We start from the raw sequence: 16,466 nt of genomic DNA on the forward strand, positions 1-16,466 counted from the left end.
TCGTGTTCAGTAGCACATCTTTATCTCGTCTACATTGTGGTTTCTGTTGAGTAGATATGATCCTATTTGTTGACCTGACTGATTTTGTGTGTGCACTCCTTCGGTGTTGTGTTATCGTTGTTGGTCCTTGGGGTGTGCTCTGGACTGCTGTCCCCTATCACAACACTGTCCTCTTGGCCCTAAAGCTGTTTGACTCCCTCTGCAAGCTGCTGTCCCCATGGCCACCTTTCACAGTCATCTTTTCAGCATCTGACTTTGGCATATACATGTAACTATTGGAAACAATATCAATCTCAAAAACTTCAAAAAATGCTCTAGATATGATTATAATGAATTATTATTATTATAATAAAACAACTTTTAGAAGTTGCCTAATATTAAATTCTATAATCATAGATCCTACATATAATAAAAAAATTTCCAACTTCAAATGTCTGAGATGTGTATGCCAAATCACTCCATACGTGTCAGTGACGAGTTCTGGTGGGTTTAGAGTTGTGCTCTGATGTGAGTGGAGTGGATACAGCTATTCTCTTTCATCCCACAATGCATGCGTTTGTCTGCACCGTGTGTGATTTGTTTTCCGGGCAATGCAACTACTAGATTTGTATGATGATTCAAATAACACATCGCTACTAAAAGAGAAACAAGGCAAAGTGTTTTACAGATCATCACCTGATTCAGATTATTATTTATTGTCTTGACATAAAAACTTGATATTGTCATGACTGAAGCTGAAATCTAAATGTAGTCCGCTTAATGAAACTTTGCCTTTTTTTCTCACATATAATGTCCTTGTTTTACTAACCAGTGCTTTGTCGTAATCACTCATCTGGGCTCCAAAGCTTCAGTCATTTTCTGCATGCCTCCTTCTGACGTGGTCTGACTTTCAGCTGTTTCTCTCTGCTTCTCTTTTTTTCTAACTACCTTTCTTGTTTTTTAAGATATGATCCATGAGGCCTTTGCCTTATGTGTCATATTTAAACTAGATATAGCTATTAATGGGGAACTTTAGAGACCACGGCGGCAAGAATGAGCGCTGTGCGGCTGAAAAGATTGGCCTGGCTTAACTGCTACCAAATAAAACCAAAGAAACGAGGGTTGCAAATGGCATGATCCAACCTGGATTCTGGCAAAGTGAGTGGGGATGAGTTGCGTCGCCCACGTGACTGGTCTGTAACGTGCATGCGGCTGTTGCCCAGCCCAGCATGGCAGAGACTGACTTCGTATCGCAGCATGACCGGAGAATGAGGGAGAAGCAGAGAAATGCTGGGAACAGAGAATGTCCGATAGTGCTGGGCAGATGTGTGGACTGTTTAACCCCCTAACTGCTCAACTGTTATGACAAAAGTGACTTGCATCTCGGCGAGCAGTTCTTTGGCTTGTCCTCCTTACCTTGACAGCTGTATCTATCTTCACAGGGGGACGGAATACATCAGATCAGAGAGGCGCTGAAGATCTTAGCCGAGAGGGTTTTAATCCTTGAGACTATGATCGGTATTCATGGTGAGTAGGAGGCCTGAGGCAGGGTCAGCTTTAGGCAGGGGTCAGAGCCTTAGGGGAGGGGGAGCGTAAACTCCCATCATGCCTCACTCCTGGGTCAGGGAGTGGGAACAGTCGTGAGCAGCCCCAGGACCCGAGCTGGTGTTTCCACCCCCCCTCACAGAGTCCCCCCTCCTGTCACTGCTCTCTAATAGGACGTTAGCTTGCAGATGTTCCAAGACTTGCAGGCCGACCTTGAGCTTCTGGCTCGCAGGGTGACGCTGCTGGAGGCTATCATCTGGCCAGGTAACGCTGAGACACCCTCACCCTCTGATCTGCTGGCCCTCAACTGACCCTTTTACCAGCATCTAGGAAATGTTGATTAGGTGGCACTTGCTACTTAATTGTTGAATGTTGATCTAGTGTTTAGGAATGTATGGATAAGTTCAGCTGTGACAGGATGAAGGCTGCACACTAACCCTACCTCCCCAGCTTCTTCTCCTGAGAGACATGGTCCTAAACCCAAATGTATTGTTACATATGTATACTTTATGTTATTTAAAATAGGATATGTGTATTTTCTATGCTATTCTTGGTTTTAATGTGACAGATAGATGATAAAGTGATGATATTACATATATTTAAGATTCAGCTGTACTTGAATCAAAGCCCGGCAGACAGACTGATCCATGGCTGTGATTCAAACTCAGGCATATTGGCAGAGCTTTTGTGTGTTAAACATTTTTTAATCTTAACATACTTATTTAATCATGAATGTTATCAGGGCCTTGGGGGCTTTAATCTTGTAGAATGATGGTGCTGCACAGATCAATGTTCAGCTGCAGACATGAACTATGTTGGTCTAGTGCTGCAATAATTAGTCAAAAATGATTAGTGAAGTTAAAATAAATAACATTTTTGACCCACGGATGTAATGTTTAACACAATTATGCTCAACACTGGCTGGTTTTAGCTTCTCAAATGTGATGATTTACTGCGTTGCATCCTTGAAATCTCGTATCTTTTGGTTTTGAGCTGTGAGCAAAAACAGTCAAATTGACAAAGCGTTTTATAGCTGGAACAATTAATAATGAAAACTATTGTTGCAGCCCTACACTCACTACACATTCCTGATAAGAGCTTCATCAGAGTAGGCTTAGGACTACAGAGACAGGGAGGCCCCGATCCAACTGCTGTCTTTCTTCAACAGAGCCTGATCTAGGGTCTGGGGACGGACCATTTGGTACAGCCTCCCCTAGTTTCTACAGAGATAAACGAGCAGGTGTGCTTCCATATCGACCTGCTTCTCCTCTGTCCTCCAACACCAAGGTTCAAGGGAAGTAGCCTCCCCACTCACCCTGAGGATCACAGGCTGGCTTGACTCCCCCTTCTCTAGTTTTCATCGTCACTCAACAGAGTTAGAGCCTATCTATAGCCTCTCTGGGATTTACTGTAAGATTTAGGATGGGGGACACCTCAGGGAAACTCCACTGATACTCCATAACGTCCTCCTCCATCAGGAACCTGAGAAGTAGCTTGACCCCCACACTTATCTCTGCATAATACGCCCAGCAGCTCCTCCTGTATCTAATTTCTTTTGCTGCAGAACTAAAGTCTAAAAACAAACATGTTCATGTTTGAATAAAAGGAAAACCTCCATCTGTGGTGCTCCTGAAGCTGCAAGCAGTTGTGGACATAATAAGGGTCATATAGAGTAATCAATTAAAGGACAAATCAGATGTGAGAAGAGAGACTGAATTTTGAGTTTTCATTGCCTCACAATGTAACTGCAGTCTGAAAGTTTTAATTATTTAAGTATATTGAGCATGTACAGTTGCAGGACACGACTACACAAATAAACCTCTTCTTCTAGTATTAATTGTGTTATACTTCTATCATATTGTTTAAGTCAATGTTATATAGTGCACTAAAATGATGAAGTCATTGCTACTCTAACTCAGATGTGTGTTCCTAACGGTTAATAGTAGTTTTCTGGTGTGAGTGTTTCTTCCCATCAAACTACACGCTGATGAAATGGTTTCATATGCAATACGATATTTACATCTAATCCGTACAAAGAAATGCATGAACTTTCGTATTTGGTTTTGGCTGCTTATCAGCAAAAACAGTCATTAATTATTTATGGCCGTATTCTGGAAACAAAACAAGTTGAAATCAAAACAACTCACTGCAAACGTGGTTGAAGCACTTCATTCAACATCTTCAACACACACAACCACACACAGAGGAAACTAAACTGTTAAGAGGACGTGAACATATTTTTACCACTGTTGTTGGTAAACTGCTTAAACTGTTCTGATGAGGAGACTTGATAATTGTTTTTCATCTTATATATCAAACTTATTGTGAATCTATTTAAAATGATCAACTGTAGTTTATTTTGTATGCTGTTGTGTAACCGTTTGATATTTTGAACCTTTTTTCTGTGGTATTGTGTTAAGATAATCATGTCTAAATGATCGGTGTAATAAATAATGTTCACTGTTTTTTAACACCTCACTTGTCTTCCATGTGTTCATTCATAAACATGAATAAATAACAAAGACCTTCTCCAGTGTACAGATATACAGACTGTCTCAAATAGTTAAGTCTGTGTTGATAGTTTTACACTCATTAAAAAAGTTTTACAAATAGCCCACAGGAAAAATATATGTGGAGGCTCAGTAAAACCCAAGCATAGTGTCTGTCCAGTTTAGGAGCCAAAACAACGATACAAACATAAACGATGGGGTGTGACGTGGGCTAGGAGCTCTGCAGGGGAGCAGAGCCCTTTCCCTTAGATACCACCACAGCTTGCTCTCCAACGCTGTCATCAATAAGCAGGGAGATGGCGCCATCTAGCTGTTTTGTTGCTGCTAATGCCACTACAGCTTTCTCCGTGGGGAAGCCCATCTTCTCCAGCTGCTGGAGTCTGAGGGGGAACACACGACTACTTTAAATCATATATATAAGACAGCATTCTGCAATTACACTTTTCTACATACATTGAAAATATTTTGGTGATTTAAAGGATTGCAACTAATACCAACCGAAGAGAGGAAACTGATGATTTAGGCACCTCCACTTTTGCATCAGGGTCATCGGGAGCATCCTGCAATGAGGCCAGTATCCCCGCCCTTAGCATCTGTTCATCCAACACTTCTGCCTCAGACAATGCAGCGGCCTCCTCCATTACCCAGGCAGGCAGAGGCTCATTCCATGGATGGTGGTTTGAAACAGAGGAATCCCTTATGGGAGGAACAGCTGCCTGGTTTGTAGCAGTTCTTCATGAAGGTGATATAGATAGATGAGGTTTGATTCAACGATTAAATCTGACATCGTGAATATTCAGTGCTATTTCTGATACCAATAATATGAATCTCACCTTGTAGTGGTATATGTGGGTAATCTGAAATTGGCTGAAGTGGGCACATATGCCCAAGCAGGAATTAACGCTGTGACTCTGCTCTCCTCCAGCTCTTGTAACATCCTGATAAGTGGCTGATTATCTTAGAGGTATATTAAGTGTTTTAATCATACACACACCCACAGAGTGCCTATACAGGAATAACTAATCATCTTTGCTGTAGAACATCTACTCTGTGCCCCTAAAACCATATTGAACATATCTGGAGAAGTACTAAGTGAAAGGATACAGTTGTGTCCAATGCAGACTGCACAGAAATTAAGCAGGGCTGGTGTCCCTGGAAGCAGGAGCAAAGCAATCAGCAGAAAAATCCAGGGCAGAAGCCAGACAGGCAAACACCTCATCAGCCTCCTCTGTGTCAGCTGACGACACTGCGCTGTAAACAGGGCCAGCTGGGTGGCCGCGTAACCACAGACGCGACTCGCCTCAGCCCCGCCAACAAAGAGGACGAGGGTGTAAAGAAGTGGTAGCGTGGCCATTGTGAGGACGGAGAGGGAGAGGAAGGCTACCGTTCCCCAGCGTCGCTCCTGACAGGGTCCAAGCAGCAGGAGGAGACTGACGCTGACGAGCAGAGAGGGAAACTCGTCATGACTGAGAGCATAGAGGAACACATCTGGGAGGAACAGGGGGGGGGGGTGTTACAAGACTCAAAAACTGAGACGCCACATATGAATGTAGATTCACTGTGAGAAATAAATACCTCTGAACTTTGGGAAGTCTCCCCCTGGACCCACGCTGAGACTCGCCTGGAGTCCTCCCGCATACATCAGCAGCATGAGTGTTATCAATGAAGCTGTCCCCATACAGAACCCATGGCGGCTTGATCCAAACCGAAACCATACTGATAATATACCACCGAACATGTTTTACAATATGCTGTAATTTCTCCGCTCACTTGTCCATTTGTGGCGTAATCCTGCTGCTCACGTCCTGCACATTTGATTAGGTTACAGATCAGCAGTCGTATTTACGTCTTGGAGCGAGTCAGCTGGAATAGAAGTGGTGTTGACTTGGTACAAAATCCTCTACAATTCATCCTTTCTGTCAAAGACATCGTATATGTTTGATTTTTGTGATGCGTGCAAGAAGTTTCATAAATAGCTAAATAAACGGTTATAAACGTTTATTAACGAAATTCTCGCTAAAAAGCCCAAACGCTGTGTACACTTCCGCACTACGTTGCTTCTTTTTCTTCTTTGTCGTTGTTTGCAGCTGCGGAGCGAGTGTTTACCGCCACCGACCGGACAAACCGTTGAATTGCATCAAAACGTTTACTAAATAATAATGTTTAAATAATATTTCGGATTGTTTGATTCTAGTTGAACCCATAGTTATATGAGGTAACTGGTTATTCTATATTATTATAAGCTTTTTTAATGGGAGAAAGGTAAGCGTTAGACGAGACTTTTGAGTTTCTTGATGGAGTTAACTTTAAGTTAGGTAAAATCTAAATGTTCTTATCCTGTAGTTTTTGTTTTCACGTTTTCATTACTATTTTACATTTATCCCTTCTTAAGCGTTCTCATTCCGCCTTCGATATTAGCGGTCGTGACGCAGTTCAAACAGTGAACATCTCGCGAGATTTCGTAGTGCCTGAGAAGAGAAGTACGCTTCTTCAGCAACCAGCTTTGTCCATTCTTGCACAGGCACGGTAAAATGGCGTCAGCTCCGGGTAAGTCTAAAAATATGCTTATATTAAATTGAAGATGTTGTTTTAATTTAGGCAATGGAGTGCGTGGATTTGTTTTTTTTAGACATCACCTATTGGCGTTTTTAGTTTAAGTTAATTCCGATACTATTAGCAAAGCTTTTGCTACCTCACAAGGCCTCCCGTTAATGCTAGCTCTGGTGCGGTATTTTCCGGCTGACTATTTCTCCATATGGAGGTTTAAACTGAACAACAGATCACCATTATTATCAATTTATTACATGCATATGCTAGTTTTTCGTTTACATATTAGTTAGCATGGATGTATGTTATGTTTAATGGCCGGTTAGCCGGCGGTAGCTGAATGGCGACCTAACAACCACTCAGCGCGTGCTCCTCGCGCGCTAAGACTATTGTGTAGTGCTGAGTAGCTGTGCATGGACTCATTCTACCTGCTCTTCAACAGATTACAGCTCCTACAACCAGAGCAGCGCTCAGCAGGGGTAAGAAACAGATTAATACACAGTGCGAAGTATTTGGCGCGTAGTCCAAATACATTATTTGCCATATTTAGCATATGTTGAACTTTTTTACAGTATTTTTCACTTAGCTTGTGAGACGCCATCAGATAGTTAAAAGCTTTTTATTTTTTTACAGGTATGCTGCTTATGCTGCCCAACCTTCTCAGAACTATGGACAGACTGCTCAGGTAACCTTTACATGAGTTACTTTTTAGATGACTGAAATATTGCCCGCAGTAAAACAAGTGCCAGACAACTAAAATATGCTTTCTTCTTTTAGCAAAGCTATGGTCAACAGAATTATGGATCATATGCCCAATCTGCTGCTCCTGAAAACAGTTACACCCAGGCAGCGCCTGCAGCTGGAGGCTACCCTCAACAGCAACAGCAATATGGATCTTCATATGGCCAGCCAGCATCAGGTCAGTTCCTAAGCTCAAAATCGTAGGAGTACAGGCAGTGGTCTGGGTTGAATAAAAAAAGTTTCGGGGAAAGAATATGAACTTTTTATTTGTACACACCAGTCTATAGTATTTGTGTCAAACCTGCATTGTGAATGTTTTAAGCTTGGAGTTGTTGGTCACAAATTGTAAGACTCTTATAGGACAAGAAAAAGTGATTTAGTGCTTTGGGGCTGTTAAACAGCGTACTATTGCATGACTGCAATTGAAACCCACAGATTTTGTTTTATTATAAAATGTCTTCCACTGAATATCAAAGTATAATGGCAGCAGTAGATTGTGGTAAGACCATAACATTTATTTATTTTCATCTTCTGCCACAGCTGGCTATCCTGCCTCCCAGTCTGCAACACACAGCTACTCACAGTCAACCCAGGGTTATGGTGCCAGTGGTTACGATAGTACCCCTACGGCTGCGGCGGCTGCTGCTCCAGCTGCTTCCCAGTCATACAGCTCTCAGCCTGGGTATACTGCCCAGTCTGCATACCCTGGTTATGGCCAGCAGGCTGCTCCCACTGCACCACAGAGGTATTTTCCCCTTTAGCAAATGTGAATTACACAACCCTCCCTCCTTCTTTTTTTTTAAATGTTTTGCCTACTTTTTTTTTTTTTTTTTACTTTTCAGTTACAATTCAAACAGCCAGCCAACTAGCTACAACCAAAATAGCTACTCCCAGCCAGTAGGATATGGTCAACAACAACCTGGTTACCAGGCCCAGCAGCCAAGCTATAGCCAGCAGCAGGGATACCAGCAGCAGACCCAGCAGCAGCAACAGGCTCCTCCTGCTTACCCTCCTCAGGCTGCTGGTTCTTATGGGCAACCTCCAGCCAACCAATATGGCCAGCAAGGTGGACCGCCCAGTTACAGCCAATCTAACCATTACAGTAAGCTTTTAATTGTTTTTTTTTTTTTAATGCCAGGTTGTTGTGCATGTCAGCCTTAATGTGAATGTCAGTACACTTTCATGGATTCCATTTCTCTCTTTTTTTTATTATTTAGATAATTACAGACAGGATGGACAGGGTGGAGGTTCTGGTTACTCTGGTTCTGAACCTTCAAGATATCCAGGGGCAGGTGATAGGGGCCCTGGCAGGGATGGCTTTGATCGTGGTGGAATGATGCATCGTGGGCGTGGAGGCATGGTCCGTGGCATGGGGTAAGTGTCTTTCCGTAACATTAAACTTCAGTTGCATTTTTATTCTACAGGTGGTGTGGCCATTTGAATCAGGGCTGGGACAAATCTTCACTAGAAACAAGGTTTCAATAAGTTTACTTCAACCAGGAAAGATTGTGATTTACCAGCATTGACTTTGACACATTTTACCCCTCAATCACATGTAGTCATTCTTATTCTTGATAAGTTTTTCCCAGTCCTGCCTCATGTTTGGCCAAAGGTAAGACAGTTTATCACTTTTTTTTTCTTTAAGTTGATTAAGACCTGTGCAATAATATTTAGGATGAGCCACTTTACATATTTACGTAAGTCAAAATTTTAGAATGACAGAGGGAAGTGTCTTATTAGGGAATCTGTTTAAAAACAAAAAAAATCTTGCCATCTAACCAGTCATGATGGTTTATCAAGGTTTAATAAATGGAAAGAGGTATTTAACATTTTGAATCTGTTGAGTATTTACTCTAGGGTGTCACACTTAATTGGTTCAAGATGATATTGTTGCAAGCTGAGTGAACTCTGCGCATCAGGGTTTTGTCCCTTTTTAAAAAAAAAAATAATAATAATAATAATAATAATTCTGGTGGTGTTGGAGTAAAAGTTTACTGCCGTGCCGTTCAACAACATTGGCCACATACAGTATTTCCTTGTGAACTATCTGGGTCAGTACATCTCCATTTGACACGGTTTTTCCACTTTTTTTACGCACAAATTCATTCACTGGTGTTTTCAATTTGTTTTTGGCATTTGCGAGTTTGTCACAGGCAAAAGGTATTTTCCCCAATTTTACTGGCTTCAGGTTGCAACCCGAACAGCCAAAGATTATGCTGTGTAAAAATATCAAGTCAAATAGGCTAATGGTACTAAGCCCTGAATTGACCCTATTACAGAGACAAACAATGAGGATCACGTCTGTCAGGTTTTTCATTTTCCACGTGTGCTTACAACATAAACCTTAAAGGTGAACACTGAACTCCTTTTGTTTTACCAAAAGGTGGTTGAATGCTCCCGTACTTGATTCCCTAATCTATGCTACATTTCATCAGTGGGGAAGAATGCTTGCATAGTTTAAATTTAATAATTAAAAATTCAGCCATGTACTGGCAACATTTGTTACAACTCGTTTTAAACATCAAATTAACTGAGTTTGTGATGTTACAAGAAATGGGGAAAATGCTGAATTTAAGACTGTACACAGAACCACGTGTTCACAGGGATGGTGCTGTAGGATTGTTCCAGGGATCGTTTTGGTACAGTTATTTTTGGTCAATTGATTTTTGTAGTGTCATCCAGTCTTGTTGGTCTGGCTACAAATATGGGCATTATGATTTCTGTATTGTATGCCCTCTGTAGATGTGTCAGAATCTTAAGCACATTTCCTCTGGTACCCTACTCAGTTTGTTAGTTTGAGCCATTGGTTTTTACTGTTAACCCACATTCTCTATTCTTTAGAGGAATGTCTACCTTAATCAACGGTTGTTTTAAAAATAATAAGAAAAAAAGAGGCCAAGGATTTTTAAGGTGATCAGATTTTGAACTGTCCTGGGTCAGACTGGTTATCACAAATGTAAAAGAAAAATTCGAACGGTTGGGCATAACATTTGTTGAATCAGCGTTGGCATATTTTGAATGACTGCTAAAGCACAGATACAAATAGATAGAAATCATAAAGTATTTTTTATTTCATACTGGGAGAGTTTTAAAAAAGTCTTTCGTTTTTTTGGGTCAGACATGACATGAGTCGTGAGCTCTAATTTCAGGTACTTTGTTTTTAAAGGTGTGTAATTTTTTCTCCTGCCAGTTTTCCAGTTGCTGGTTGACCCATGTGACTGCGTTTTAGAGCTTTGCATGACATTTTGGTACAAAAAGCTGTCGCACACAAACACCATTTCCAGACCATGGGCACAGGGCTCTAATGCGTGCTTTACTATCTAAATTTCTGTTTGCAAATAGAAATTCAAATATGATAAATAGTAATGCGAAAAAGTAGGTGGAGCTTAATCAATTCAGATGTAGTGTAGATGTTATAGTTTTCATATAGTGTAGTTTTAGCTTTGCACAGGTATTTATGTTCTGGGGGGATGTGGGGAATGTCATTATGAAATGTTTGAAATTGCATTTGTGGTTTGGAATACAAATGTTTGCTTACATTCTTTTGAGCCTTTTTTAACATGCTTTGTCACATTTATACCGTACAGGTAACAGTGAGAGCCATTTAAAATCATCTTTTCTCTAAAAAGTATCTGTACTCAGTACAGAGGCGCCAACTTAAGCAGCAGGAGGGAGCTTAAACAAAGATTCGGGGTCTGCCTTTTATCAAGATCTGATGATGTTGGTTTCATAAGCATGATGCGTATATTAATTGACCTTTTTTTTTTTTTTTTTTTTTAACATAGTCTTCATGGTCACTGTAATAAAATTAATGGTGTTGCTTTTGTCTCGAACAGTGTATATTTGTATTTTTGTTTTATTACATGGTAAATGTGACCACCAGATAATGTTGTGAACTTTCAGATGCATTGTCTATTACATTTGTTTTATTCAGATGTGTTTGTTAGAATTAATGTTAGGTTGTTGGCTTGTGTTTGGTATGACTATGTAAGCCACCAATGCATCTGAAATCTTTCTACCTGTGTACAATTTTTTGGGTTTGTCACATTTTTTTTTTGTGGGCAGTAAAAATTATGTTAAGTCATTTTTATTCTTTATAAATGTATAAATTCCTGAAGCTAAAGGATGGGTTAATACATACAGCCCCTAGATTGTATTCATAATTATGGGGAGTTTTTTAAGTTGCTGTTGGAATGTTTTGATTGCTCCTTCAATCAAGCCACTTTGCTCCAGCCATGGAAGTGGCTGTAAAAGGAAAATCGCCTTCATTTCTCCATTTATTTCCCCATAGCGGCGCGGGAGACAGAGGTGGCTTCAGTAAGCCTGGTGGTAAGTTAACGAGTATTACACTGGTTAGTCCTTTTTACAGCCTTTTAGAACAAATACGCTTCGAGTTATGTGTCTTACATTGTGGAATATAAAAATTATTTTCTTGAACACATCTGATAATATTGAAATTTGTTTTGTTCCGTGCCTGAGACCATTCTCTCTGGGGTACTTGGTATAATTCAGTCACTGCTTATGGTTGAAGTGGTTTTGATGGGTTAGTGACAAATTTACACTGAAATGTGTCTTACTGCTTTAACAAACCTTGTGAGCTGAATTCCTGTTTGAAAAAAAAATCTTACTCAAAGACTTTTTCAAATGACACACAATTATTTGCCAAAGGGTCTAAGGTATTTATTTTTAATTCAGTATATTGTGGTATGCCATAAGGTGCATTTCAACTTCCCAATATGACTGGCTGTGTCTATAAGGGAGTGTCTGGATTATGTGTTGTAGTACTCCTCAGGTATTGTGTTCTCAACTTCAGATGCACAAACTGACTTTCTTTTCACCATTTCTCTCCCCTGAAAACGATGGGCTGTAGGACCGATGGGTGGTGATGACCGCGATATGGGTGAGTTTGCTCGCTAAACGTTACTGCTTGCATTTGGTTCTTTATACACTTTTGAAATTACATATGGAACAGTTGAATCTAACTTGGGTTTGTTGTAGGGCGCCCCGAGGAGCAGGATGACTCTGAGAACAGCACGATTTACATCACAGGGTTGACTGAAAAGGCTAACCTTGAGGAAATGGCTGAATTCTTTAAAGATGTTGGACCAATCAGGGTAAGACCTTCCTGCTCTGTTGACGTGGTTATAGTAAATGATAAGCATGACCAATGTTATACTAACTAAACAAAATAATTCTGTGTAAAGATGAACCGCAGACTTGGCCAGCCTGCTATCAATATATACACAGATAAGGACACAGGAAAGCCCAAGGGAGATGCAACTCTGTCTTATGAGGAGCCAGTTTGTGCGAAAGCAGCTGTGGAACATTTTGATGGTACGCTTTGGTTGTGCAAATCATAATCACAAATACGTATGAAAGCAGCTGTAAATGTCAATTAAACATGTGAATGGCTGTTCTTATTTTTAATCTTTGTGTAATTACAGGAAAGGAGTTCCAAGGAAGAAGACTTAAGGTGTCCATGGCGCGTCGAAAGCCCATGATGGGAGGAATGAGAGGTGGCATGCCAATGCGAGATGGCATGATGGGTCGTGGAGGTAAATGTCATTTGTAATTAGAGCCATTTTACACTGGTATTTGGTACTCTATAACAACAATCACTGAAACCAATGAGCTGATATACGCTTCAGCATCACTGATCCTGGAGGTGCTTGGCTCTGAAAGCAACCATGGGAGCCATGAGAAACAATACCCACCATGGAAGCAAAGGTTGGAAGCAAAAATCAAGGCAGCTCGGAGGGAAGTGAGCCAAATCACAGAGGCCGAGAGAGGTGCAATGAAAAGACCGATGCCCAAGAGGTACAGCCAGATGCCCATACCTGAAGCACTCGAAACTGCCAAGCAAAGGCTACAAGCCTTGGCCAGCCGCTTAAAGAGATACACCAGTGATAACGAAGCCAGACGAATAAACCAGTTGGTCACAACACAACCTGCGAAAGTGTACTCTCAATGGCAGGGTAATGACAACAGAGCAGACCCACCAAGGCTGGAAACTGAACAGTACTTGAAAGGTATATGGGAGAGGGAGGCGTCACACAACAGTGATGCACAGTGGCTGGTGGATCTGAGGGAAGACCACAGCAACCTCCCTGAACAGAATCCAGTGACTATCGCAGTGGCATATATACATTTTTCTTTTAATTGTAGAGTTCTGTAAATAGGAAGTTATGGAAGTTATTAAATGACCTCTGTCCCTTAGGTATGATGGGCCGTGGAGGTGACCGTGGTTTTGGTCCACGGGGTGGTCCCCGTGGCATGGGCAGAGGTGGACCCACAGGAGGCAACATGCAGCAAAGAGCTGGGGACTGGGAGTGTCCTAACCCGTATGTATTATACTGTCTAATGCCATGTTGAATGTCTTTGTTGGGGATTTTATTTTCATGATTTAATTGTCTCTTATTAGGGGTTGTGGAAACCAGAATTTTGCCTGGAGGATGGAGTGTAACCAATGCAAAGCTCCAAAACCAGAGGGGTTAGGTGGTGGCCCTCCATTCCCTTCTGGAGGTGACCGCGGCAGGGGTGGAATGGGAATGCGTGGCGGCAGAGGTATGGATCGCGGGGGCCCTGCAGGAGTTGGAGGCCCAGGTGGCCCTGGAGGTTTCCGTGGAGGCTGGGGAGGTGACCGTGGTGGATTCAGAGGGCGCGGTGGAATGGATCGAGGAGGGTTCCGGGGGGCCGGACGTGGAGGACCACCTATGGATCGAATGGGTGGCAGAGGTGGAAGAGGAATGGGTCCGCCTGGTGGGAAGATGGATATGAGGTATGGATAACAGTCGTTATTCTGCTCATCCTCTTCTAGCGCTGATCCTATATGGAACATGTGCTGTAATGTGAATCTGGTCTTCACTACTATTGTATGTTTTGTTTTGAAGGGAGCATCGCCAAGATCGCAGAGACCGGCCCTACTGAAGAGCTTAACAGTTCCTCTTATGGAATTTGATTTTTAAGAGAATTTTTAATTTATGATTCCATATTTCAATATAAACCTGCTTTTTACATCCTGTGCAGACTCGTTAAACCCATGTTTCCTTTATATTTTTTTAGTTAACCCGTGTTTCTTATGCATCTTGTATTGTGCATGTTTTTGTTTTTTTTTGGTTATTTTAAATAAGCTCATTAGGTTTGACCTTGTATTGTGAAATGTACTATTTCATTCGTTAACATAATTGCCTCCACTTCCCATTACTGATGTTTGTACAATGACAAATTTGGGGAAAATAAAATTTTACTCATTGAACATTTGGATGTGGACTTACAGAATTTACAGAAATAGTCCAATCAGTTAGTGTTATAATCTGTTTAGAGCTAATCTAGTGCAGTTTATTTAATTTAAAAAGAACACCTGAACAGTGCAAGGAGATAAAACCTGTCTCGTTTTATAGAACGCATCGGTTTTCTTTTTTTTTTGTAGCAGTGATGAAACAAGTGGCATCATTCCTCTATTTCTCAAAGGTTAAGTGGACACATTTTACTTTAGGAAGTTCAAATAACACTGTTTCCTCGTGTTCCTCTCTGAAAGTCAACGGTCTTGACAGTGTAGGTTTGATAAATGTCTCTTTAGATTCAGTCCCTACTGTAGTTTGTTTTAATGATAGGAACACTTGGAACACAGCTGTCATAGTTGCTGCTCTTCTCTTTCTTCCCACTAGGTGTCGCTGCCCTGCCTGCATTGGTGCTGCTTTCAATTACGGTGTCGTTGTTCACACAAGCGACAGACTGAACATTAGCACACTGGATTTTTTTTTACAATTACATTTAAGAAAATATTACGTTTACCAAATGTAGGTAACATCTTGAGGAACACAGTCTTCCTATAGTCTTATCCTATAACAGTAACTACTGACAGCGCTTGTGCTTTCACCATGATTTTTCTTTTTTTTCTTTTAACGTTTTATTTTGGATCTAACAGCTGTGTTTATTTGAGCACTATTTTGAATCGACCGGGTTGAATTATGCATTATTACTCACAGATGTTAAACCCTGGCGTTTTACCTTTCACATCTGTCCAGCACATGGATGCTGAGATCGTTCTATACTGACGGTTTACTTTCATACACGCGTATCATTCTGTCTGATGTGCTGAAGCAATATGTCATATCTTCTAGTGATTAATTGGTTTTTGACCCCAGAGTCTTGCTTGCCATAGTTTCGCTGTTGATTAAGTGTTTTTGTGATTCAAGTCAAATCAGGGAATCCAGCTCTGAGCTGACATCTTTAAGTGCTTCTCCTTCGCTGTGGCCATGTGTTCATGCCGATTGTTTGGGTTCTGAATTCTCTCTCCACTCTCCAAAAAAGCTGATTCATCCAGGCCCAAAAAAATGATCTCATCCCCCCTCTCTCTCCCTCCTTTTCTCCCTATCTCTCTTCCACCCCCTCCCTTCCTTCCTTTCTTGCTCCTTAAACAGGCGCATCCCTCTTTTTAAAGGAAAACAAGCCCTCCTCCTTGGCAGCGGCCTTTGCCTAAATTCAAACAATCACACATTAGGCGAGTCCGCGAGCTGCTCCAATAGAGGAGAGACAGGAAACTGTTAAAAGGGGGACAAGTTCTTATAACATATACAGACTGGATGTAACACACAAGGTGTTTAGCATATACATGAAAATAAGGGTTTCTGCGCTTCCCACAACAAAGAAAGGTCATATATGTCACGGTGTATGTTGTAGCAGCGGCCTCATTACTTTATGTAATGCACCAAGCACACAGCAGATCATGTGCACTACATTGTCTTGATTTTATCAAAGTGCTCTGTTTCATGTACTGTATGGGTCACCATTTATCTTCCTAATCCCATTGTCTCATCACAAGTGGGAAAATAGTTTACTCAGCGTTGCATACAAATCAGGAATAATGCATTTAACACAACCAGTTTGAAATCAGTTTCACTATGTTGTTACTGGTGAGATATAACATTTTATATTGGTTAATCTGATACAAAAGTAACTGTCTTGTGATGCTGAGAAATGAACTTTAAGAGGCCTCTCCTCCTTTTAGGCTATTTACTGAAAGAAGCCAGACAAAGACATCATTATACTGAAAATATGAAGCCAGCTTTTGTGGTGCCCCGACTTAAAAAAACATAAAAGTATTTTGTTCATTTTCTCAGTACAATGAACAGAACATTATTA

The 16,466-nt window shown here is 41.1% G+C and overlaps 3 protein-coding genes across 7 annotated transcripts in view; 2 read left to right on the top strand and 1 right to left on the bottom strand.

The window, feature by feature from the left end:
• The window catches only part of emid1 (EMI domain containing 1), a 34,768-nt gene extending 30,766 nt beyond the window's left edge, over positions 1–4,002 (top strand). For 2 of the 3 annotated variants that reach the window (XM_029162301.3, XM_029162303.3), the window contains 2 exons: positions 1,422–1,506; positions 2,693–4,002. In XM_029162301.3, coding sequence (XP_029018134.1) covers positions 1,422–1,506; positions 2,693–2,826 — 219 coding nt within the window. In that variant the 3' untranslated portion in view covers positions 2,827–4,002. Of the gene's footprint in view, positions 1–1,421; positions 1,507–1,697; positions 1,789–2,692 lie in introns of all 3 variants that reach the window. The other variant, XM_029162302.3, reaches the window with a different exon arrangement.
• rhbdd3 (rhomboid domain containing 3) lies at positions 3,678–6,118 on the bottom strand. 2 transcript variants are annotated; one of them, XM_029162326.3, is made up of 5 exons: positions 5,610–6,118; positions 5,139–5,470; positions 4,868–4,991; positions 4,533–4,766; positions 3,678–4,414 (listed from the first exon to the last, which is right to left on the bottom strand). In XM_029162326.3, exons 1-5 carry the CDS (start codon positions 5,747–5,749, stop codon positions 4,246–4,248), a joined length of 999 nt encoding a protein of 332 aa, XP_029018159.1. In that variant the 5' UTR covers positions 5,750–6,118; the 3' UTR covers positions 3,678–4,245. The 2 variants fall into 2 exon arrangements, with proteins under 2 accessions (XP_029018159.1, XP_029018157.1); XM_029162324.3 differs by having other exon boundaries at positions 5,139–5,522; positions 5,610–6,117.
• Positions 6,119–6,468: 350 nt separating this feature from the next.
• ewsr1b (EWS RNA-binding protein 1b) lies at positions 6,469–14,577 on the top strand. Of its 2 annotated transcripts, XM_055511679.1 has the most exons (16): positions 6,469–6,581; positions 7,024–7,060; positions 7,215–7,266; positions 7,359–7,500; positions 7,863–8,067; positions 8,165–8,424; positions 8,540–8,696; positions 11,614–11,651; positions 12,193–12,222; positions 12,321–12,436; positions 12,527–12,656; positions 12,767–12,877; positions 12,971–13,297; positions 13,540–13,663; positions 13,744–14,100; positions 14,213–14,577. In XM_055511679.1, exons 1-16 carry the CDS (start codon positions 6,566–6,568, stop codon positions 14,247–14,249), a joined length of 2,139 nt encoding a protein of 712 aa, XP_055367654.1. In that variant the 5' UTR covers positions 6,469–6,565; the 3' UTR covers positions 14,250–14,577. The 2 variants fall into 2 exon arrangements, with proteins under 2 accessions (XP_055367654.1, XP_029018105.1); XM_029162272.3 differs by lacking the exon at positions 12,971–13,297 and having other exon boundaries at positions 6,472–6,581.
• The last annotated feature ends 1,889 nt before the right edge of the window (positions 14,578–16,466 follow it).

Source organism: Betta splendens, chromosome 9 (assembly GCF_900634795.4).
Source record: "Betta splendens chromosome 9, fBetSpl5.4, whole genome shotgun sequence".
Lineage (NCBI taxonomy): Eukaryota > Metazoa > Chordata > Actinopteri > Anabantiformes > Osphronemidae > Betta > Betta splendens.

Excerpts from the sequence above, each read along its gene's own strand:
- rhbdd3 (XM_029162324.3), bottom strand. The coding sequence starts at position 5,772 with ATGTTCGGTGGTATATTATCAGTATGGTTTCGGTTTGGATCAAGCCGC. Across the intron at positions 5,523-5,609 it reads AGACTTCCCAAAGTTCAGAG|ATGTGTTCCTCTATGCTCTC; the intron begins GTATTTATTTCT and ends TGTTCCTCCCAG. Across the intron at positions 4,415-4,532 it reads TCATCAGTTTCCTCTCTTCG|ACTCCAGCAGCTGGAGAAGA; the intron begins GTTGGTATTAGT and ends GTTCCCCCTCAG.
- ewsr1b (XM_055511679.1), top strand. Across the intron at positions 7,501-7,862 it reads ATATGGCCAGCCAGCATCAG|CTGGCTATCCTGCCTCCCAG; the intron begins GTCAGTTCCTAA and ends CTTCTGCCACAG. Across the intron at positions 12,437-12,526 it reads AAGATGTTGGACCAATCAGG|ATGAACCGCAGACTTGGCCA; the intron begins GTAAGACCTTCC and ends TTCTGTGTAAAG.